This window comes from Camelus dromedarius, chromosome 10, assembly GCF_036321535.1.
Source record: "Camelus dromedarius isolate mCamDro1 chromosome 10, mCamDro1.pat, whole genome shotgun sequence".
NCBI classification, from domain to species: Eukaryota; Metazoa; Chordata; class Mammalia; order Artiodactyla; family Camelidae; genus Camelus; species Camelus dromedarius.
In genome coordinates this window covers 30,595,268-30,621,525 of record NC_087445.1, presented here as the reverse complement: position 1 = coordinate 30,621,525, position 26,258 = coordinate 30,595,268, and the positions used below count along the sequence as shown (strand labels likewise).

The 26,258-nt window shown below is 32.8% G+C and overlaps 2 protein-coding genes across 4 annotated transcripts in view; both read right to left on the bottom strand.

Annotated features, from left to right (window-relative positions):
• The window catches only part of BRD10 (bromodomain containing 10), an 86,592-nt gene that overhangs the window by 39,630 nt on the left and 20,704 nt on the right, over positions 1 to 26,258 (bottom strand). The window contains exons 2-3 of one of the 3 annotated variants that reach the window (XM_010993422.3): positions 22,984 to 23,184; positions 2,620 to 4,037 (exon numbers count right to left, since the gene is read on the bottom strand). In XM_010993422.3, coding sequence (XP_010991724.3) covers positions 2,620 to 4,037; positions 22,984 to 23,184 — 1,619 coding nt within the window. Of the gene's footprint in view, positions 1 to 2,619; positions 4,038 to 5,961; positions 5,981 to 22,983; positions 23,185 to 26,258 lie in introns of those variants that run through there. The other 2 variants (XM_031449753.2, XM_031449752.2) reach the window with 2 other exon arrangements.
• RANBP6 (RAN binding protein 6) overlaps positions 23,092 to 26,258 on the bottom strand; it is a 93,537-nt gene continuing 90,370 nt past the window's right edge. Inside the window, exon 4 of the transcript XR_010382647.1 lies at positions 23,092 to 23,184. The gene's annotated coding sequence lies outside the window, so the exon portion shown is untranslated. The remainder of the gene's footprint in view (positions 23,185 to 26,258) is intronic.

Genomic DNA, 26,258 nt, shown 5'->3' with positions numbered 1-26,258 from the left:
ACACTCAGTTCACCGTAAGATTCATGAATCAGCCATAGATGACACGGCTGATCTACATAATACCATTACTTGAAAAAAAACAAAAGCTCTGTGTTCAAGTAAACTTGAAAATGCTAGGTTAAACAAAACTAAACATTTTTCTTGAAGATTTTCTGGAGTCCATAACATATAGGCCCAGAATCACTTATGCACAATTGTTAAGTCCAAAAGATCCCGAAAATTAAAGTTTTTAAAATAATGTGTATGGTAGCAAAACCTGATCTAAACTATTATCAGATTCTTTAGTTTTCATCTCATTCGGTCTCACTACTCATACATTTTTCTGTAGAAATTATACATCAGATTACAGGGGCTGCCCTAAGCTCTATTGGGGATATTATTTAATAAACATTATATACATCATAATACCCTTCTAAAATCTTATAACTTTTGAATTCTAAAACATATCTGGTATAAGAGTTTTATAAGATGCATTGTGGACATGCACTAACGCACAAGGCCAATCTATTAGAGGTACATTTCCTAAACCTGTGATCATGAGGCTCTCTTTTAAAAAGAGTGAGAAAGGAAACACTGGATTATGGTATGCCCAAAACTGACTATCAAAAGCCAGTGTCTCATACCTAATAAAGGAGCCCAGTGCAAAGCCTCAGAAAGACAAGTGTCCAGAAATGATGTAAAACAAATGTTTTATGATTATTATACAATTTTATGTAATATTATTATGACAGTAAGAAGTTTAGTGTCTGATGAAGAAAAAAGAATTGGCCTTTGCTTATGCAGTACTAACAAGGGAAAGGGAAATATATTAAGCTAGATCCAAGTATTTTTGTGACTGAAAATTGACTTTCTAAAATTTGCTCTGAAGATAAAATGATAAAGAATATAGGCAAGTGCACTATTTTCTTCTATTTTATGCCTTAAGCATTCTCTCCCCCTCAAATAGGTTCAGAGAGGGTACACACAAGTACTCTGAATTTGTGTCTGAGGTTTTTTCAATGACTTCTCTAGAACTGGGCACAAACCTCCCACACATTTTCTCTCCGATCTACAAACATTCTGAACTTCCATTTCAAAAATGTAGCAACACTTATTTTGCTTACAATATAAATTCCTTTTACTCCAATCCTTAGGAGTTAATATTTTTATTTCGCTATTGGTATAGTTAGTGTAAGAGCTATATCAACATCTATTTTATTTTATAAACCACCATAAATCATACTTCTGAACACATGAACAGTAGGTCATAAATAAACACTTAATAAAAAAGGTTTTAGGTGGCAACAGTATTAATAAAACAATACTACATATTTTAGCACTAAAAATATTCCAAATTTTAAAATATTTAATATTTTAGAGGCTTACATTTCAAAGAGAATTTGCCAAATCAAACTAAATTTATATAGTCTAATGAACTGTTTGTAAAATTTAAAGGATTTATTGCTGAAAGTTACTTTAAAAAATTATAGCTTTTTATCGCCTGGGTTAATGTGGACCATTTTGCAATTTTTATTTCAACAAATTAAGCCTGTTCTTGGTAGTAAATTTTATACTACTTCTTTATCACTTATATATCACATACACATTTTTAAATACATTTAACTGTATTTAATGATTTAAGTAACTATGGTACTACAGCAACTGTATCAGCTAAACAAAATTCACTCCTTCATTTGTCAATTCATTAAATTTACTGTCCAATTTAAATTATCTTTGTTACTAAGGGAAGGAGGAAAAAACTGAAACCAAAAATGATGAAGATAAACTACAACCCATTTTAGTAAACAATTCAAATTTTTCCCAGACAACTTTTTATTAGGGTTAATAAATGAAGTTGATCATCTACTTTTATCTCACCTTTTTGATAACAGACATAAATTAATTAAATAACAAACAAGAGGTAAAGCAAAAGCACTTGAGTAATTAGAAAACAGAGCAACCAATTATTGAAGACACTATTCATAGGATTTTTTTGTTGTTTTTGTTCAAAGAGGCTTGCAGCAAATATAGTGAGTATTTAAATTTGGTATAAGACAAACTTACAAATCTTAAAAAAAAAATGCTTCATATCTTATTAGTTCATATAACTTTTCCCTTACATTTCACATTTTTTCTGGGTATGAAAATATATACTAAAAGTATTTTTCAGTGTTGTAAAATACATAATGCAGGAAAAAACTAAAACCTAGAAAGATAATCTAACTTGCCTTGGTTTAAGAAGCTAGTTGCTATAAACCTTACTCCTGGGAGTGGTATCTCCTGATATCAGTGCTTTTTCCATTGTACTGTATTGCCCTTAGCCTGGGGAAAAAACACTCCTTATAAAAGATGGGAAGCATCACTCATGAAGAAATTGGTTTAGAGAAATGTAAAAACATAATGCCCCAATATTTTCAACTGAGAATTAAATTCAAATGTATTACACCAATATTTTGTTATTGTTAGTATATAAAATCTCTTTCACTCTAGGTTTTAATTATGAGGAATAATATAAAAATTGACCCTTAAACAAACACTTACACATGCATTTCATTCTGTCAGAGCCTTCCATGATGCCTCACTGAAAGAATTACTTAAAGTATGCTAAAATGTAATTCTCACCCATTTGTATTAGCTTACCAGATTTGTGCTTCTTATGTTTTGCTTTTTTTTTGATGATCAATAACTTATTCTGGATCTCAGGTTTGCAAGACTTGAATGCAAGAGAATGAAGACCTTCGCGCTTTCTCTGTAAGTTTTCATTCAAAACATCTTTCAATTTCTTTTTTTTCTTTTTCTTCTTTTTTGCCCTCATTTTAGTTAGTTTGAGTTTCTTGTGGCTCTGCAGTGACTGTTCTAATAGAATATCCCTTACAACTTTGTGGCAACTGATTTCTGGATGATCAATGTGACTTCCATTTACATGTATTTGGCAAGATTTTAGAGCATTTTCTTTTAATGGACTGGGTTCAGGCTTTACTCTGGAAGTGTCATCATATTTTTCCTGATTTTCTATAAACCTTATTTCACCAGGACTGAGAGGCCCTCCAAAGCCAGTAACTTCCCCTGGACTCCCTGGTTTCTCTAAATTTTCTTTACAACAATCAGTTCTTTTCATTTCACTGGGCCTTCGAATTCTAATTTCACAGTTGGATTTCAATTCCATTTCAACAGAGATGTCATGATTATCCAAATTTAATTTAGCAGGGCAGCAAGTTGGATGAAAAGTAATTTCTGGCTCTTTCTTGAAGGCAGAGGGCAGGCCTTCTCTACTACACCTATGTTCTCCATTACTTGCACTAACATAGTCACACTTCAATTTCTCCAGTTTAATCCGAGGTACTCTTTGTATTTTAATGGGTGGAATTGGAAATTCTGGGGCCTGAAAAGGTCTCTGTTTATAAATCCGTACATCTGCACCACAGAACTGCGGAAAATGTATGTAAGCATTTTCCAAATAATCATAACCAAGAATAACTTCTCTGCATTCATGAATAGGCTGTCCAAGTACAGCATCTTGAACTTCTTTTTGTGTTTCGTACACAAAGTCACAAAGACCCTTAAGTAGCCACACTTTTTGGTAGAAAGGTAGTTCATGAAAAGGTTTTTCTTCCAATGGATTAACTTCTCCAAGAACTTTAAAAAACTGAGGACACAGCCCAAGTTTTTCAGCACTGTTATCAGGATTTTCAGTCTGCCCTACAGCTGTGTACCACTGTTGCACTTTCTGCCTCAGTGCTGCTTCCCAGGCCCTATAAGGCAAAGTAGGTCTTCGATGTAAGGTAGGTCTGCGATGGGGAGGACTTAATAGAGAAGTCATTATTTTAGATAGAAAAGCATTACACTGAGGCATCAGAAGACAACGTTCCAATTCATAAAAGACTATTTCTGGCAAATTTAGGATTTGCTGAGCTAAACAAAGAAAATGCCCGATAGCTGGAATTTCCCACATGGTCTCCATACACGTTGGAGCTGCTTGAGCTAGAAGTTTTCTTTCCCAGTCTTCTATTTCCTTTTGACTAGCTTCTTCTGCTTCTTTTCTTTCCTGTTCCCGAAGCCTAAAGAAAAATTAACAAATTATATTATTACTTAAAGTAGTGAATATCATAAAATACTAAATTTAAAGTATGTCATATTTATCTTCATTCAACAAGGCAACTGGCTGTTCCAGTCTTCACTGTAGTCATTTTTTTTAGATGAAGAAATACACATATAACTTGACCCTGATTTTACTGATGGAGGGTTATCACTGACATTGCTACTCAAAGTAAAACTCTTCAACTCACAATGTGTATCAATTTCAAGATAAATGGAAAACAATTTAAATGTTTACTAAACAAAAGCAGTTTAATGCTTTCTAGAAGTAATATGATTTCATATAAGAGCTGTAAAGATGTCTACACCCTTTGACCCCATAATTCCATTTCTAAAAAGTTATACTAAAATAATTTAATAGAAGCAAAAAGTTACATGTTTGTCAGTATTAACTGGAATTTTATATAAAAAAATAAAACCATGAAGAAGTTGTATTACACAATTGGGAAATATGATGGCTATGTCACGTAGCTGTGAAAATCAAAATTATGAATATCACGTATAAACACAAAAAGTATCAGAACACAACAAAGTACTTAGCAAATAATAGTGATGATAAAAATATGCAAACATTGAACAAGGAGATAACAGTACTGCAAAAATAAATGACTCCTAGGTTATGAGATTATGAGTACTTTTTTCCCCTTAAAATTTGCTTTACTGGCACTGCTTTAAATTTTCTTAATTAAAAAAACAAATTAGATAAAAAGACAGAAATCTTTCTGATCTTGCACTAGGCAATTTTTTGGAGACAGCACCAAAAGCACAGCAACAAAAGAAAAAATAAAGTGATGACCATCAAAACTAAAAACTTTTGTGTTTTGAAGACACTATCAAAGTGAAAAGACAACAGAAGATGAGAAAATTTTTGCAAATCAAATACTGTATCTAGTAAGAGACCTGTATCTAGAAAATAATATACCATTGCTTGTAATGAATATTAAAAATAAGAGACTACTGCTTATAATGCAATAAGAAAAGGATAAAATAACCTAACTAAAAACATGGGCAAAGGATCTCAATAGACATTTTTCCAAAGAAGATACACAAATGAACAATAAGCACATGAAAAGATGCTCAACATCATTACCCATTAGAGAAATGTACATCAAAATCACAACAGGATACCAATTCATATACACTAAGATGACTATAATAGGAGAGATAATAACAACTACTGGTAAAAATGTGGAGAAACTGGAAACTTCATATACTGTTAAAGGAACAGTTGCTTTGGAAAACAATCTAGCAGTTCCTCAGAAGGTTCAACATGTGATCCAACAATTCTACTCCTACATATATAGCCAAGAGAAATGAAAATATATGTCCACACAAAAACCTGTATGTGAATGTTCACAGTAGCATTATTCATAATAGCCAAGAGTGGAAACACCAACTGTCCATCAATTATCGAATGGATAAATAAAATGTGGAATATCCGTACAACAGAATTATTTGGCAAAAAAAAAAAAATTGAAGTCCTGACATATCTACAACATAGATGAAACTTGAAACATGGTACTAAGTGAAAGAAGCCACCCACAAGACTACATGTTGTACAATTTCATTTATATAAAATGTCAAGAAGTCTACAGACACGAAAACTAGACTGGTGGTTTCCCAGGACTGGGGAGGTCAGGGGAAATAGGGAGTGACTTAACAGTCTTTCCTTTGGGGGTAATGAAATGTTCTAAAATTGACTGCAGGGATGGTTGCACAACTATGTGAATATACTGAAAATAAGTAAATTTTATATTTAAATAGATGAACTCTATGGTATATAAATTATATTTCAATAAAGCTATATAAAAAAGAAATTAAAGCATATAAAGTTCTAGAAGAGAAATCAGAATACAACAACAAAGGACGGAAAATATAATAATTTACCTTACTGTTGAATTTTCCTTCCTCTAGAAAAGATGCATAAAAACACGGAGATGTAACTAATTCATGGGCTCTAAATGAAAACAGAAGCATAATGTCTGACACTGGCTATTTTTCTGTACTATCATATTGTAATCTGTTAAAACAAATACACAGTAAGAATACTATTTTAGCAATATCAGGACTTTCTCTTTTATAGAAGAAGCCTACTTTTATAATTCTGGCTGAGAGGCCACACTGTAACTACCTTGCTATTACAGATACAACAAATTATCTGATCAAGCAGTTCTGGTTCATTAAAAAAGTTAATAAAGAAACTGTCATTTGTGACTTGGCATTTATATATATTAATTACATTTAAATAACTAAACAGTGTTAGAAATTTTTAGTAAATTCAAATCTTCTCAAAAGTGCTTCTAGTTTGGAGGAGTTTTTGCTTTTTACTGAACAGGGATGGTGGTGGCTTCCCCAGTACAAAGCTGGTACTCCCAAAGCCCACAAAATCAACAGAAGGGTGTACTAGCAACAAAAGTCCCTTCTGTTGGCCCCAACCAAGGGACTTCAAGGAAATCTGTCTTCACAACTGGACTGTTGGATGGAAAAAATAAAATCTCTCCCAAGAAGTTGTAACTATAAGCTGGCTCATGTGGATTTATTGCCCACATTCACATTTCCTGGGTGCTCAGAAAAATACCACACTAAGAAATGAGTTTAACGTGGTCTGGTCTCATGCCAAAATTGTTCTCAGGTACATGAACAGAAAAAAAGCAAATCTCTAAAGCAATGCACCTTATACCTAGATTTTAAGGATCTCGCACTGATACAGTGACAAGAAACAAGTTCACAGTCAAAGAAAACAAAATATAAAAGGAAATAAGTTACTATGAGGGACAGGAAAAAATATGACCCTTCAAAAAACTATAGATATAGGAAATATAGGAGGTAGGAAATACTTCTAGTGAAAAGAAACTGAAAACGTGAGTAAAGAGAAGAATATAAAAAATGGCAAAGCAGTTTTGAAAAAGAACTAAAGAGAATCTCTAGATAGAAAAAATAAAGGAATTAAAAGAAAAAAAGATTTACACCTAACTCAACAGCAATAATGGAAGCCAGCAGACAATGAAATATCTAAATGTGCTTTAAAAATAACTATCAATGCAAATTTCCATTTAGAACAAAAATATATTTTTAAAATGAAGACAAAAATAAAGATATTTCTAAACAAAAACTCAGTATTTGTGAATGAACGGAACTCCACCTAAAGGAAATTCTAAAGATTTACTTCAAATGGAAGAAAAGGTCAGTGATTCTTGACTGATGATAAGAGATGGGAGAATAGAAAAAAAAAATGTTAATATAATAATTGATATAGACACAGCACAAAATAATGACAAAAATGTTTTGTTGAGCTTAAAAAGACAAGATAGAATTAAAACACATTATAACAATAGCAAATGAGCTGAGCAAAAAATGATTAAAGTTGAAAGTGTTCCAAGGTCCTTGTATTAATCAGAAAGATGATAAAAATACTGTTTAATTTTAGGCTTCAATAAGTTAACTTTTCATGTGAAAGTTTCTATAGATACTCAAATAACAGACTTCAAATATTCAAATAAATAGAAATGGAAACACGGAAGGAAAAATAATAAAATAATCAAAAGTGGTAGGAAGTATGTACTTTGCATGTAACCAATTAAGTCTGAGGGATATTTATAGGTTAAGAATGTATATTTAGAAAAGAACTGAAAATCAAATATATGTGTTCATTAAAAGAAAAAAAAGTCAGAAAAAGAACGGCAAATCAAAGCCCCAAAGTTGAAAGAAGGAAATAGAGCAGAAACCAATACACCATAAAGCAAATATATAATAGAAAAATCATTAAATTCAAAAGTTGGTTCTTTGAAAACATTACTAAAATTAATAAACCCTTGCCAAGCTTGATCATGAAAACAAAAACACAAAACCAATACTAGAAGAGAAAATGACGGTAGAGGGTGTGGTGGGTAGTGCTCAGTGGTAGAGTGCACCCTTAGCATGCATGAGGTTCTGGGTTCAATCTCCACTTCCTCCATTAAAAAAAAATTTTTTAATTAAAAACAAAAAAAGAAAATGGGTACATCCTATAGATTCTACAGATAGAGATGACATAAGGATATTATAAGCAACTTTATGTCAAAAGACAATTTAAATGAAACAGACAAGTATTTTAAAAAATACAAATCAACAAAACTGACACAAGAATGAAAACTGAATAATACTGCATCTATTAAAGAAACTATACACTTTAAAATCTTCCCCATACAGAAAAATTGGGGCCCTAAAGTCTTCACAAGAATTCACCTCAAAAATTTTAGTTAATGAAATCATTAGAAACAAAATATAAAATAGACACGTTAAAGAAGTAAAAGAGATTAAAATAGTAAGTAACAAGAAATTATCAGAATGATCCAGACAGATTTGAAAAAGAAACAAAAGGAACTTCTAAAAATAAATAAATATAAACACAAAAATAAAATACTTGATAGATAAGTTAAATAGTTGATTATACATGGGAAAAGAAAGTAGAACTGAAGAAATTTCAAACAATTTGGTGCAAAGAGACAAAGATACAGAATACAAGGAAGAAATATAAAGGCTGATGGAGGACAGATTAAAACACATCAAACAACAATTTGGAGCTCCAGAAAATATAATTACAGAAGAGTGGTAGGAGGCTAGTGATGATGGCAATATTTAAAGAGATAATGCCTGACAATTTCCCAGAAATATGAAGGACATACATCTCCAGTTCAAAAGACCCAAGAAAATAAATTAAGAGAACCACACTTGGGCATATTATAGTATAACAATAAAACATCATAGACAAAAAAAAAATCTTATAAGCAGTCAAGGGGGGAAAAAAGATTATATACAGAAATGACAAAAAGATTGAGAGATTTCTCAACAGCAACAAAATAAACCAGAAACAATAACTACCATTCATGGATGAGGACAGATTAAATTTTCAATTAGACAAAAAGCAGAACTCTTTCTAACTAAAGTGTCTTCTGCTTCCACCCAAGATGAAGAAACAAAGAATGAGATTTACTCTCCCACCTGAACCAACCATAAAAACCCTGACAAAATAGATAAAACAGTGGTTTTTAAAAGTCTAAACATCAGGCAAAGGACAGTGATCTCAGAGAGGTGGCAAAAAGAGAAGGGGAGCCCAATAACTGTTGCAGTTTATTGCTTTGAGAATTTCTGGGCCACGATGCAGGACAGAGAACCCAAGCAGAGCATAGCAGACTCCCTGAGTTGAGAAGGAGTCAAGAATCCAGAGATTCCAAGGCAGCTAGTCTCTACAGGACATAATACTAAAGAGGGGAATGTTGCATAAAGTGAGAACACAAAAGATGTACAGAGTCCCCTTCAAATATTCCTTACACACATGCATTGATCACGAAACAGCCCAAGACTAGGTGGTAAGAAAACATCCAAAAAATTAGAAAATATAGTGTCTATTCTACCAGTCATTCTTGAAAAACGCTTAATTCATGGGACACTGAATAGAATATTCAGCAAGGTCTTGCAGTGGCAGTAGAGAATAATTAACCTTATACTAAGCATTGCTCTGGACCCGAGTAACAAACTACAAAAGATCCAAAATGATAAAACTGTTTTCAAGTAATTAACTGCATTCCAGAGAAAAAGCTCTAGAAGATTCTCAGGAATATAAGACTATCCGGTACCTACCAAGATAAAACTCACAATGTTTGGCATCTAAACCAAACGTACCAGGCATATAGCAAAGTAGAAACACATGATCCATATGAAGAGATAAAATCAATTAATCAAAACTGACCCAGAAATGAAACAAATGTTAGAATTAGCAAATAAGGCCATTGAAGTAGTTACTGAAACTAATCCATACAGTGAAAAAGTTAAGTATAGACATGGGGAAGATAAAAAATAGACACAAATCAAACTTTTAGAGATAAAAACTACAATATCTGAGATGAAAATATAATGAATGGGACTAATGGCAAATTAGACAGCAGAAAAAAATATTAGTGAATTTGAAGACAGTAAAAGAAACTAATTCAAAGATACAGAGGAAATACTTCTATAGTATATACTTCAGGAAGAAAAAAATGATCACAGAAAGAAGTTCTAAGATGAAAGAAGTATTGAAAAGCAAATTGTGAATCATCATATGGTAAATAAATAATATATTACAGAAACAGTAATAATGTCTAGTTCGGGGGTAAAAAATGAGATAGAGCTAAATTATTAGTCAATAATATATAAGACAGATGAGGCAGAAGAGACCAGAATTAACAGAAATAGAGCACATAACCTTTAAGTCAGTGGAAATAGTTGTAAGTGAAATAAATCTTCACCTTCCACAGATGGATGTCAATAGATAATGCCAAATTGAAAAATCAAGAAATAGCAATGTAAGCATACATTTAGAAATGTGAAAATAATTACTAGAAAAAATAGCTAAAAGTTAAAGGTGGATGTTTCCGAGTCATGGATTTGAAGGTGAGTTAAAGTAAGGCTGCTCAGTCTTTCATTAAAAGTCTTAATAGTACTAAAGTGACTTTTAAATTATAGAGCATGTGAAATTAAAAAAAAATTTTTTTAAGTCAACTTTTCAAAAGCTGAAAAATATTAGCCAGGAGATTTTAAAGAGCCTGTTTATGTTAGATTTGTGGATATTGTGTATCTTCCTATGAAACTGAGTTTCTCTACACATTATATACTGAGAAGGGTAATCATTTCTTCATTACATTGCTGTTAACTAAAGAAAAAAGGTTTTATCTGTAAAAGTTTGATTTGTGTCTATTGTTTATCTTCTCCATGTCTATACTTAACTTTTTCAAATGTAACTCAAAGTTTGTTTAAAAGTTTGGTATAGAAAACTATAGAATATCAACCACCAAAAAACACATTCATTTAGTTTGCTTGGCATTGAAACTGATTTTGGTCAACTTTGTCACAATCAATCATGCTCTGTTTCTGCAGAGTTGAGAGTAACAACTAGTGCTCAGGGAGGAAAATGAAAGAAGTTAGAGTAGACTAAGACACTTTTACGGACTTGTTTTTGCCTCAAGCAATGTTAGCAACCTTTGGCCAATAAAGGTTAGAGATATGGTAATTTCAGACACTATTTATTCAACTTAAAGATGGGGACACTAAGGACATAGAAGGGTGAGAAGGTAACTTCCTTATGCTTACACAGTGGGTTAGTGTAAGAGCCAAAAATACAGTTTGTTATTGGTAGGCCAAAGTTAGCACCAATTGGCTTACTCTTGGAAGAAGAAGAAAATAAGGCAACTGCATAATACACACATTCTGCTGGCTCAGGTGCCTGGAAAAGCCTTGACATAGCTGGGGTATGATGCTGCCGAAAGTGGATATTGCCTAAAGTTACTCAAGGTCTGCTACTCACACTTCTGTTCTCTATAAGCTAAACCTTTCAAGGGAGAATGATGGATTCTAGCCTCAGACCATGAGTACTGAAGAGGTAGGAGGAAGAAAAACAAGGACCAGTCTGGTGTAAGCCAGCATTAACACACAGAACAGTCCTTTAGAACTGGGACTGTGAGTCTCCGATCCTCAGCAGTATGATATATATGGAATGGGAGCTTGCCAAAGAGCTCTAGAGTTAATGTCTATAATCTGTCAATTTAAAAAAACTTTGTCAAACACTTAAAATATAATTAAAACATTTAAAAAACATTATATTACAAAATGCTGAAGCAAACCACACTTTGCTCATGAGGACAGATAAAAAAGTTTTTAAAGTTATTTTCAATTTAAAAATTTGTTCCAAAGTATTATACTAAAATCAGATACAGTACTGCATGTTTTAAAAATGTTAGCTCAAAAAATTAAGCCTATGGTATTGGAGAAATGCTAAAAGATTGCCTGAGGATGGTTATAAAAACTACATTTGCTAATGAAAAAAAAAGTTACAGGAAAAGTTAAGGGAGCAGATCCTAGAGTTCTCATTACAAGGAGAAAAATCTTTTTCTTTTCTTTTTATTATATTTATATGAGATGATGATATTAACTAAACCTATTGTGATAATCATTTTATAATATGAGTAAATCAAACCACCATGCTGTATACCTTAAACTTATACAGTGATGTATTTCAATCATTTCTCAATATAACTGGGGGAAAACTAGAAAAGAAAAGTAACCACCATGAAATGAACTAAAAAAGTGTTCCAAAATTTTTTTCTTGGACAAGCTCTAATTTTTGATGTTGGTCCTTACTGGCTTAGAGAATGTTTACCTGTTACTATGTAAAATACTAATAGCTGTGCCTAAGGTTATTCTGGTCATGTATAACTTGGCAGGAATACTACTAATGAGTGTACAGTTTTACAAAAGAAAATTATGTTTTAAAGTATCCTAAAGTATCCTAGCTTTATTAGTTTTATAAACTTTTAGTGAATGCTTACTATGTATGAGAATACAAAGAGGTGAAAGTATGGACCACATACACTCAAAGAGTTTACACTCTAGTAAGAAACATATACAGGAGATTTAATCCAAAATAATGTGTTAACTGAAAAAACAGTACAACGTGTGCAAATTGCTGGCATGAAAAAGGAAAGCAAGACATTTTCTTACATTTTCTAAAATGAGTAATATAAAATATTGTATTTTAGGAAGACCAACCATTCATACTAAGTTTCAGTCAAACTTCTTACCTGGCTACCAACAAAAGAATCTCTTCTGGCTAGTTAAAGCAGAAAAGGAATTAAGCTTTGTTAAGGATGACAGAGCCAATCTTAAGAGATATGAAGGTACGAATCCCAACCACACTTTGAGAGTTTCTCCAGGAAAAACCAGACTGTCACCACTGCTCGGCACTTCTGATACTAGGAATCTAGAACAGCCAGAAGCTCCCACCACCACTTGTGCCAAAAGATAAACGCCCCTGCCCAAGACTGCCACCTCATGTTGTTCCCAAGCAATTTCAAGTGTGAAGAGTATGAGTGGTCACATGCTTCTACCTTATTTGTGAATGGGTATGAGAATATAAATTTTTCACCATCTACTTTGGGAAGTCAGGACTTGCAACATGGGAAATTACTAAAATGTAGGGAAGCTGTTCAAAAATGGTGCGTGGTCACAAATGACAAATGTCTACTTCATTAAGTCACTGCTACTTTATGTTAAAGAGAATTTGAAAATAAATCATTAATCAAAGACCATAGCTTTTATTTCATAAAAATGTAGAAAACATTTTTACTTTAACTCCAGTGATTACTGAATCAATAAAATACCAGTAAGTTTATACAAATATATGAAACAAGTATAAAAGCATGCACAGTATTTCTGGTAATTCAAACAATTTTGCAAAAAAGAATGGTGAACAGGTCCAATATTTTTAAAAACAGCTTTAGTGATCAAAACTGCTACCTAACAATGTCATATTCCAGATTAACAGAAATTCACATGAAGAGAGCTAGCTTCCAACTTTAACAATTTTATTTAAAAAAAAAACTATCTAAAATGTATTATATACTTTCCTGCTTAATAAATAAGGTATATAAAATATAATTCAATCTTTCCTTAAAGCCTCAAGGTTACCATTATAAACAGAATACAGAGGTCATGAGTTGTTTAAGGACAATTTCAGCAACTATACGTTAACCAGCCCTTTCATTCAATCAATTTTCCCAGAACCCTGACTTGTAGTGTTGCTGTCTTCTAAATCAACAGTGGCTCTGTACACTAATCGGTCCCAAGAATACCTGCTGTTCTAACAGCATTTAACTGGAGATAGCCAGATAACCAGGCCTTACTCAATATTAATTCCTCTCTGTTCAACACACGTCATCTCCTCTGCACTGGTTTCCAACACATCCAAGTAAAGTGAAGGTAGTAATATAGGAATGCCAGGATTTTGGACTTTAATGGCACATACTATACCAAAAAGGGAGACTACTTATTGTATACAAATTAAAATACAGAGTATGGACTTCCTTCCTTTAATCGGACTAGATCACAAATCAGAGACCTAACTGTTGGACTTAAAAGATTTTTAAAAATAATTTACTTTCCGGTTTGTGTCTGCCCAGATAATCAGCTAAAAATTATCAGATGTCCATCAGTTAACTTAAGTATTACCACACTATAATATGGACTAGAATTGTTCAGCTTGCTGCCGACTTGAATTTCTGATATAAAAAGCTGTTTAAACCTACTGAACAGGAGGGAAAGTTTATATACTCACTTCTTATGTCAAAAGTTTTAATTAAATACACAAAATGTTATGATAACTCACAGAGAAAAAAATGTGACAATGAGTATGTATATGTCCATGAATAACTGAAAAATTGTGCTGAACACTGGAATTTGACACAACATTGTAAAATGATTATAAATCAATAAAAAATGTTAAAAAAAAGTTTTAATTAAAAAGCAAAACAAAAAAAGAGAAGCCTACACCCAGATGTTAAGCACAGTAATTTAAATATGATCTTTGCAACCTTCCCTGTCTTCCAGTTTGACCTTTCCTTATAATGTTTTCAAAGTCCCTACCAGACCAAATTTTGCAGTATCTTTATTCTGAGCTAGTCTCTGACTAACTCTTGAGAGGATATTAGATTGACAAAATCGATAGACTGGTAGTATTATCATGATAGATGGTAGGATAACTGTACACAGGGAGGAAGGCTTTGTTTAGCACTCATATATATCGTACCACATGTTGCTGCCTAGAAGTCACATTTTCCTTCTGAAGACTCAAAAGAAATCTTGAGATAGGATCAAAAACATTTAAAAAACTCTTCCTGTCCCACTAGTTATGTGGCACTTCATAAATTTTAATATTTATTATATTTTTAATTATAAAAGAAAAGCATTGTTATTTTAGAAAATTTAGGAAACAGAGGTTAAAACAAGAGAAAAAGAATAGTGATTTTTATATGTGTTTTATGCAAACTCTAAATTTGGATGCACATAAAGTTAACACTCTCTTAGGCACTGAAGAGAAGGCCACTGTGGCAACAATAGCAAGAATGTGGGGGGAAAAGGTATAAAATGAAGTTAGAAGGGCAGGGTGAGGCCAAAAGGTGAAATTATATGATTCTTATAAATTATATGAAGCCATTAAAGTTCTTGGGTGTACTTGCTTTGTTTTGGGGAGGTGGTAAGTAATGGGATAGGTAAGTGGCATGATAAAATCTGCACTTGGATAAGTTCATTCTAGCTTCAGTGTGAAAAAAAGACTGGAATGAGGCAAGCATGGACACTGTTAAATGAATTAAGAGAAGATTACAGTAGTCTAAATGAGAGATGAAGAAACTGGATGGAGGCAGAGGGGATAGAGAGAAGGAAGCAGATTCAAGAGAGATTTAGGAAATAAAATTGTCAAGGTTTGGGGATGGATCTATTTTGTGTACAAGGGAAAGAAAGGTGTCTTGGATGAAACTCAGGTTTCTAACTTACTTAATCTAATAGACTGTGGTACTATTCACCAAGATAGGAAACATTACAGAAAAATTCAAGTTTTAAGAGGAAATATTATGCCTTCATAATTAACTGTTGATGTAATCAATTTGAAGATGCCATATATACCAAATATCTTTTGTTTGCCTCCAGATCTACTCTCTACGCTTCATTGTATAACTTATCTGTATCAAAAGGCAACTTCACCTACTAGCTTTCCTTGGGTTTGGTCAAGGGAGCCCTGGCAAGGATCAGATAAAGACAGGAAAGTAGGCTAAAGTGTTTACTCCCTTGGTTTCCTCTCTGTGAGGTTGCCTTGGGCTGTTTTCTTCAAAAGAAGACATTGTCCCCATGGTCTCTTCTTTGTAACTCTCTCCTGGGTACCAGTATGTACTCCCTTTTGCTCGCTCGCTCGGGCTAACAGCCTTATTATCTTAATATTCAGCTGTATTTTAACCCCTTTGGAAATAAACCTTCTTTGAATTATTCCAATTTCAATATTTCCTGATGGATGAGAAACACTGATACTGTCACTAATAGATACTACATCGAGAGAACACAATTAGGTACACAATTAGGTCTAAAACTTAGAGAAGTTTGGGCAAGAGACATGTATCTATGAGTCTCTTGCATATAGGTGGTATGGGCATGGATCAGATCACTTATGAAGAAACTATAACATGAGAAAAGGAGACACTCTTGCACAAAAACTAGAGCTGTGGCAACACCTGGGACAATTAAGAACAAGAATAAACTAAATACTGGAAACAATGGCACTTAGAACTGAGGGAGAGTGACCAGAGTTAAAAAGTTTGAATATTCATGTGTTGTTAGGAAGGAGAGTAGGTATATTAAATTTACTCTTTAAGTTAAAGATACACAATAAAAACATTTATTGCAACAATTTATTAAACACTTTATACAAAATCAATGATAGTAACTATCAATATAATATATATATATTATCAATATAATCTCTCTTTATAGAGGTTATATCACAACAACTTTAAAAACATATTAGTGTGTCAAGATTCCCTAACACATTAAAGAACTTGCCATGACCGTAAGATTAGAAGAAGAATGAATATACAACTGAATCAAAAAGAATAAAATATCTAGGAGGTGAAAGATCAAACAAAGCTAGAGGCATCACAGGCATCATGCTCCCTCATTTCAAGAGATGTTACAAAGTCATAGCAATAAATATAGTATGGTATTGGCATAAAAAGGAACACAGATCAATGAGAAGGAACAGAGAGCCCAGAAATAAACCCACACATATATGGTCAATTAATTTATGACAAAGGAGCCGAGAATATACAACAGGAAACAGTCTCTTCAATAAACGGTGGTGGGAAAACTGGATAGCTACATGCAAAAGAATGGAACTTGACCACTATCTTACAACATACGTAAAAAGCAATTCAAATGGATTAAAGACTTGAACATAAGACCTGAAACCATACAACTTCTAGAAGAAAACAGAGGCAGTAAGCTTCATGACGTAGGTCCTGGTAAAACTTTTTGCAATCTGACAACAAAAGCAAAAGCAACAAAAGTAAAACAAAAAAACTAAGTAGGACTACATCATACTAAAAAGCTTCTCCACAGCAAAGGAAGCCATCAACAAAATGAAAAAGCAATCTACTGAATAGGAGAAAATATTTGTGAAGCATGTATCTGATAAAGGGCTAAAATCCAAAATATATAAAGAACTCATACACTCCAATAGCAAAAAAGCAAACAATCCAATTAAAAAATGGGCAGATCTGAATATTCATTTTTCGAAAGATACCCAGATGGCTTACAGGTACATGAAAATATGCTCAGCATCACTAAACATCAGGGAAATGCAAATCAAAACCACAATGAGATATCACCTCACACTTGTCTGAATGGTCAATACCAAAAAGACAAGAAGTAACAAGTGTTGGCAAGGATGTGCTGAAAAAGGAACCCTTGAGCACTGTTGGCCAAAATGTAAATTGGTGCAGCTACTACGGAAAATAGTACGAAGGTTCCTGAAAAAATCAAAAATAGAACTACAATACGACCCAGCAATTCTACTTCTGGGTATTTATCTGAAGAAAATTAAAACACTAAGTTGAAAAGATATATGCATTCCCATGTTTACTGCAACATTATTTACAACCACCAATAGATGACAACAACCTAAGTGTCCATTAATCAATGAAGGTGTAAAGAAACTGTGGTATAAATACACAGTGGAATATTTTTCAGTCATAAAAAAGAAGGAAATATTGCCATTTGTGACAACATGGATAGACCGCAAGGGCACTACACTAAGTGAAAAAAATCAGATTGAAAAAGATAAATACTCATGATCTCTCTTATATGTGGAATCTTAAAAACAAACAAAACAAACAAACCAAAAAAACAGATAAAGAGAACAGATTGGTGGTTGCCAAAGCATAGTGATTGGAGGTGGGAGAAATGGGTTAAGAGAGTCAAAATGTAAAGAGAATAAAATTAAAAACAAAACAAAAAAAGAGTAGAAAGGATACAAATACACACATCTCTATCTATATCTCCGACCTTAAAGAAGACACATACATGCATTTTTTGTAGCATTCTATAACAGAACACTAGGAAGAATTCAAAATGTGCATTTTATCAGGTAAATGGATTAAATGGATTAACTGTAATAGAGTGAGATAGTATAGTATTATATATTAGCACTTTAAATAAACTAGGATAAAATAATTTAACACAGTTTAAATCTCAGATACATAATGTTGACTGAAAACAGAAAGTTGCCATTTAAATAAATGTTAAAGACATGCAAAACAATGCAATGTATTATCTATGAATAAATATATAAGAAATGACCTTTTTGTGGTCATGATGGAGTAACTGAACAAAACTTACCTTCTTCCCACTATAAACAATTACAAAACTGAACAAAAAACATGAAACAAATGTTTTTAAACACTGAATATCAAACAGTGCAGGCCTGTGATCCCTAAGAAGCAAAAACAAATGAGGTAGTTCCTTCAATGAATCAATTTTTCAACAAAAAGCAATTAATTCCCACTCTACAAGTGCAGAGAGGGAAAATCCAAACAGTCCAGTGGAGTCGAGGTGGAGATGAAAATCAGCATTAGGGGAGAATAAGGCACCTAGAAGTTGTGAGAGAATTCCAAAAAGAAACTATGAACAAAAGAGCTTCAGAAATGTACACAAGTGTTCCCCTTGAAACTCTGCTGAGTACGAGCTTGTGCAGAGTAAAGATCTACAAAAATCTGACAAGAATGATCAGGAAATTGGAAGCTCAGAGAGCTTATACACGATGGGGACACCAGCTAAAGTGAAGAGTCCTCAGTCATCACTTGGGGGCATTCGGTGGATACCCCAGAGAAGTTATGCCTTAGTAGTAGGGCTGAACTGGAGTGAAGGTTATTCTAGATCAACCCGATAAGAGCTTAAAACCTGGACTTTAAAAGGACCATCAAACTGATCCACAAGGAACTTAACTCCCTACCAGAACAAAGTTCAATCCTCTTTTAGGAAGGTAAATAAAAATCCAGATATTCAGCAGGGTAATGGCCACAATGTCCAATTTCCATTTTAAAAATTACTGAACATGCCAAAAAACAGAAAAAGGTTATAACTCAGGAGAAAAATCAGTCAATAGAATGACTTAGAAAAGACATAGATGATGGAGCTAGCCAATAAGGACATTAAAACATGAACATAATGATGGAAAATGAAGATACTAAAAAAGGAAATGTAACTTATAGAGTTGAAAAAAATACAATTTCCGAAATAAAAAGCTCCCTGGATTAGACACTGTATTAAAAATAATTAGCAAATTTGAAAAGTTACCACAGAAAGAAGCTTGAAAGTCTACAGATCAGAGAAGCAAAATTAACCCTAAGCAAAATAATGAACAGATACATACATAAACTCAATCCCACACCAAAGGGGCACATTACAATAAAATCGCTGAAAACCAGTAACAAAGATAAAATCTTAAAAGTGGTTAAAGAAATAAGACACATTATGTATAAAGGACAAGGACAAAGAGGACAGCTGACTTTTCTTCAAAAACTATGTATGGTAGCATACATCATGCTTAAAGTGCTGATAGGAAAAAAAACTGTCAATCTAGAATCATATACACACACACACACACACACACACACACACACACACAGAGTCAGCCTTTGGGATCTGTAGGCTCTAAAATCTGTGGATATGAAGGGACTTCAAATATAAGGTGAAATAAAAACTTACTCAGACCAAAAAACCAAAAGCTCAGTATTCATCATTGGCACACCTACGTTATGAGAAATGAATGTAGTTCTTCAGGCAGCAGAAAAATGACACCAGACGGCATCATGGGTCAATACAAAGGAAGGCAGAACGCTGGAGAGGGTAGATATATGGATAACTATAAGATACTTTTCCTCCTTCATTCTTAAATTTCTTCCAAAGATAACTAGTTAAAGGACATACAATAACAGTGTATTGGGGTTTATAACTCATGTAAAGGTAAAATGTATGACAAAAGCACAAAGGATGGGAAGAGGTAAAGAGAAGTATACTGTGAAGCGTAACATTTGAAGTTAACTGTGGTATGTTAAGCAAGTCTTGTAAACCCTACAGAAACCACTAAAAAAAAAAAGAAAAAAAGACGCACATCTAATAAGCTAATATTGGAGATAAAATGTATTATTAAAAAAATGTAAGAAATATTATCAGGAACCAAAACGAACACTTCTAAGAAAGAAGTCAATCCATCAAAAAAACCCTCTAAGAATCATAAATATGTACATATCCAATAGCAGAGTTTCAAACTACCTGAGGCAAACTCTTTCAGAACTCAAAGCAGAAACAGACAAAAGGTGACTGTATTAAAATCAATCGTATTTCTATATATTAGCAACAAAATATAATTGAACTTTTAAATATTTACAACTGCATCAAAAACATGAAATATGTGGAAAATGTATACAACGAAAACTACAAAATACTGCTGAGAGAATTTAAACAATTACCCAGAAATTGATAACTTTCATGTAATCTTAATCAAAGTCCCCACAGGTGTTTTTTTTTTTGTAGAATTTACAATATGATTCCAAAATTATAAAGAAATGCAAACATCCTAGTATAGCCTAACAATTTTGAAACAAAACAAAACAGAACACAAAGGTGGAAGATGCATATCACCAAATTTCAAGGCTTATTATACAGCTATAGTCATCAAGTCAACATAGTATTAGCTTAAGGACACACCTATAGATACATGGAACACAACAGAACGTCCAGAAAGACTCACAAATGTATGTTCAACAGATTTTCAACAAAGATGTAAATGTAATTTAGGAATCAAAGAATGGTTTTATCAAACAATTATACTTGAACTGATTATCCGCATAGAAGAAACATAAACCTTCATCCTTACCTCAAACAACCATACACAAAAATTAACTTCAAATGGATCACAGATTCAACCATAAAAAACAAAACTTAGAAATTTCCAGGGCAAAAAAAAGGGGGAAAAAAAAACTTTATAAGCTTGAGTAAACTAAGATTTCTTAGGTCACAAAAGGCACAAAAGTTGAACTTCGGTTAAAATTTTCCCTTTCTCATTAACACTGAAAATGAAAGGAAGGCCACAGACTAGGAGAAAATATTTGCAATGCATATATATCTAACAAAGGACTTGTATCCAAAATATATAAAAGAATTCTTAAAATTCAGTAATAAAATGCATGGGAATGATAAAGTCAGGTTAGTGGTTTCTTCTGGGGACAGAGGAAAAATAAAGGAAATATAGTATTGACGCTTAATTTCTTTAAAAATTCCTAGGTAGTAAGTACTTAGGCCTTTATTAGAATTTTATTTATTCTTTGCTCCATGTTTAAAATATTTCTAATTAAAAAAGAGAAAGTTAGCACTGTACCCAAAGAGAAAGGTTAATTCATATTAAATTATCATAGTCCCTAGACATTTGATGGCAGAATTTCCCCTATGTGTTACTCACCTATGGTTGTTTAATGTTAAGCACAAGACACATAAATATATTTAAAATTGGAGAAAAGAAAAAGATTCAACCATATTTCTAGCTTCCTACTGGCTATTCCTACTTATGTGCTTAAATGTTTCCTCATCACTTCAAACAACTTATTAAAAACTGGAGTTTACTGATGTCTCTTCACACCATGGACCTAAGCTCTTTTACTTTCTTTGCTAACGCCGTCATTTTTAAGTCACAAGGACAGCATACTGCTTAGGAGCAAAAGCTCTATAACCAAACTGCCTGGGTTCAAATCTTAACCTTACCACTGAAAAACTGCCTGGCCTTGGGCAAGTTACTTAATTTCTCTGTGCCTCAGGACAAATGTTGAATACAAATAAGGTGGTTAGAGCTAAACCTGGCAAACAGTCATGCTCAATGAATGTTAACCATTCTTTTTTTTTTTTTAATCTTCTTATTGCTATTATTACAACTACTTCCTTTGTTTCCCCTATATCAAAGAAGGTACTAAGTCTTGATTGTTCCCAGGACATTATGACATTCTTCCTACTTCGGGTCACCAGTAGTGGAAGTCTAGACTACTACATACAGCTTTCTACAAGCCTTCCTTTTCTTCAATTTCTATTTCAATCTATTATACACTACTGTCAGATTAATCTTTACTCTGCCATAAAATCCCTTTTCCTATAGCAGAAGTAGTTCTATGAGGTTCTCCACAAGGAAAAAAGTATTTCACAGTGGGTTCCCAATTAACCACTACTATAAAAAATGTTGTGGTACAAAGTCTCAAGGTTGAATTTTAATCCTACAAATATCAAAGCAGGCTAAATTTATCACTAAATAAGAGGAGCAACAATATATTATAAATTTCCCTTGAATAGCATTAGTAGTTCCCTATTACCTCAGCAATCATGCCTAACATAGTTTGAGATTTGATTTAGTATAAAAATCGCCAGTCTTTTTTGAGTAATCACTTACCTCTGGGTCCTAGTCTCTTTTTTTATTACAAAAACTTATAGAAGTATCATCAATCTCTATGCTCCTAGACCCTACAGGTGTAACACTGAGCATAGCATTCTTTCCTGGTGGGTCCAGAGTAAGCACAGTCATCCAGGAAATTAATATCAATGAAGGATCTGGCAGACATGAACTTGTATGTCATTTGAACCACATAATCTCTGGAGTTTCTCCTAATTTTAAAGGTCTTTGATTCTATTTTAAAGCTATACAAATCTATATAAAATTCTTCTAATTTAAAAGTTATAATTCACTTGAGGATACTTCCAGAAATCTAGAAAGCATCCTGAAATCTTTTATAAAAATTATTTTTGTATAAATTCAAAGTAATTTGGTTCAAAAATTTAAAACTGTATTTTAAAATAAATTTTATTGTGATATTTCAGTATTAACTCATACTTTGGTGAGAACGCATTTTGGAACACTACTGAAATGGGCCCAGAAATTTGAAATGGCCAAAAAAAAGTTACACAGCTAATCTTTGAAATGTAGTTTCTGAAAATTTGAACAACATGAAACTTAACTTTTTTTTTTTTAACAGTTACCTTTTTTCTTCTTTTGCTCTCAGCTGTTCTTCCTGTCTCAAAACTTGAACCATTATAGATTCAAAAACTCCACTTGTCAAGCCTGCCAAACTTCGCGGTGTTGACCGACGCCTTGTTGAAGTACATGCAGTTCCCTTCTCATCCTCCAATCCATAATAGCCTCTAGATGTAACTGCTATCGTTGTCTTTTCTCTCAAGTGCCTTGGAGAAGAATAAGTCAATTCATAGGTCAAATCTTCTGGGTAAGCAATAAACCCCCTTAACTAGCATCTTAAGAAGAATCCTTTTTGCTAACTACATAAAAGGTATTTAGTTAAACCTTGCTTAGCTATGTTCCAGATTTTTATCCTCCCTACATAATTTCTAATTTTCCTCACTCATATCATAAAATCAGTCTGAATGAGAGTCTTTTCCCTACATTAAAAATATACACAAAACTGAAGCACTAAAATTATTAAAGATGTCTTTAATGAAAAAATTTTTATTCTTTGCAAAATTAAACGTAGCTTATCTTTACATCTCTTCATATATTTCATACTACTTATTATTAGTATAGGAAAGTATACATAATACAAAAATATTCTGGGAGAAAAAAATTTATGGTACATAAGCAACCTGAAGAAATCATAAACAAATGAGCAACTATAGTATATAACTATACATTTAGAAACCTTCTGACTAAACTATAAAACTAGGAATCTAGATTTCCTCTTCAACCTCACCACAAATGTCTCCCTACCCTATAATACTTTGTTAATAAACTAAGATACTAATCTAATGATTAAAGATAATGATGAAAAAGTTTCTTAGCAGTTTGCTTAATTATCTATGAATTGCCTTCATGAATCTGAAATAATTAAAACCATTTATACTGAAAAAAGAAACACACATTAATCCTGTAAAATTTTAAGTCTAGACTAAAAACTGACTTCTGAATTTATATGCATTAACTGTAAGTCTATATGAGTTAATTGTGAAAAGCGTCAGGTAAAATATACGGTGTTTCATCTCTATAAAATCTGCCAGAGCCTATGAGGTTTTGCACATGTTGTTTCTACAATGCAAAATCAAGTCAACACTTGAAGTAAGCATTCAATATGCTGGTTAAGAGACTATATAAATTAAAAGTTGATCCTGTAGTCATATTTTCCTGCTTTCCTATAGGAGTTCTTTTGGCTAAATAGGCTAAAGGTTCACCAAAACATAAACATTTATGGCATAAACTATAATCAAACTCCTGTCCATCTCGGACTATGTTCATGGTGGTTTATTGCTCTAAGTTAGAATGACTTTATAACAATCTTAGTCTCAGGCTATCTAGGGCCCATGAATGGTATGACTGCAAAGTTCCACTGAACTGTGGCACTATTATATGGGTTTTTGTTTGCTTGTTTGTTAGAAGGAGATTACATTTTAACTAATTCAGCTTTAGGCAGGTCATGAAGGTTTAAACTGATTTTCCAGTAATGCTGAAGAATTTGAGTTTATCTATCCATATGTTTCAGGCTGTGATTCTTTTATGCAGAATAGTATATATCTGTATGATAGCTAATTGGTCTGGGAGTGAGGAATGTGGGCCTAAGGCAAATAAAATGGCAATAAAAGATACTGAATGGGTATACCTGGGTTCCTTTTAAGTGCTTACACTGGAGAACTAACTAGTTATGTAATTTTAATTATTTCCTCATCAATACTAATGGAAAAGAACATTAATGGATAATATTACACTAAAACATGATGACATCTCAGAGGTCACAATGTATGCAGAGCATTAGGGATAAGGAGAGTTGAGGAAAGTATTAAGTCATATGGCTAAACTGTTATGTAAACAAGTCAGAAACTAAATTTTATCCTTTAACTTTACTCTTATTAGAAAAGATAAGTTAGACACCACTTTTTAAAAGAGTATTTTCTCAGAACAAAGATCAAAGAGAAAGTAATACCCTTTATTACTCAACAAAAATAAGAATATAAGCTCTGATATTTATCATTTGTAATTAAAATACAAAAAAGAAAATGTTTCTCTCATATCAAGATGTAAAGATCAAAATGACATAGTACTCAGTATTGGAGAGTGTCTATAAGGAAAAAAAATTCTCATACAACACTAGTGGATATCTAAAATTGGCACAGCCTTCTTGAAAGTCAATGCAGTGATAATCATTAAGACTTAATGTGCATATATCCTTTGACCCATCATGCTTCTAGGTATTATATATCCACAACAACTATGAGCAATGCACACACACACACACATACACAAAGTATTGTTTGTTATTCAAAAAGAACAACCTGGAAATATAAAAGATCTTCAACAGGAGACATTAAATACAGTCATGTACATCACAACATGCGGTACAATCATCCATCAAAACCAACAGGTATATCTGTAAGTACTCACTGTAAAAGATGTCCATATTACACTGCTGAATGTAAAAAAGAAGTCTCTGGACAAAATATATGTTTTAACCCAAACATAATTATATACAAGTATATGTGTATGTTAACATACATGTGGCATGCAGCAGTGTGTGTTTGTGAAAATGTTCAAACCCTCACCTCAATTATTGCCATCTCTTTGTGCCAGGTCTCCTGGCTTCTACTCTGATCTCCCTACAGCCTGTTCTTCATGCAGCAACCCAGCTAGTCCTTTTAAAAAGGTAACCAGGAGGGAGGGTATAGCTCAAGCTTAGCATGCACAAGATCCTCGGTTCAATCCCCAGTACCTCCTGTAAAAATAAATGAACCTAATTACCTCCTCCCCCAAAAATAAAAAAAAATTAAAAATAATAAGATAATATTTTTCAAAATCTTAAAAAAAGGTAATCAGATCATGCTATTCCTCTACTCTGTCTCCTCCAAAGCCTTCCAGTTACACTTAAATACAATCTGAAGTTCTGATGGCCTACAAGAGCTACTGTGTTATGGCCCTCATCTACCACTGCAGACCCTATTTTCTACTACTCTGCCCTCAGTTTTTGGTGTTCTGGCCACCTTGTTATTCTCAGCCACACCAAAATCTGCTTTGCACTTTATCTCTCTCCTGTAAAGCATTTCCCCCCAGATATTTGTATGGCTAGGCACTATCACTTAATTCAAATCTCTGGTCAAATGTCACCATATCTGAGAGGACTTCTCTGACCACCATAACTAGTAATGGATCCCTTGTCATTCTCTATTTCCTTACTCTGCTTTCTTTTTCTTCTTGTTACTTCATGCTACGATAGTACATTGCATTATATAATTACTTATTTGGTAATTATCCATCTCTTCAC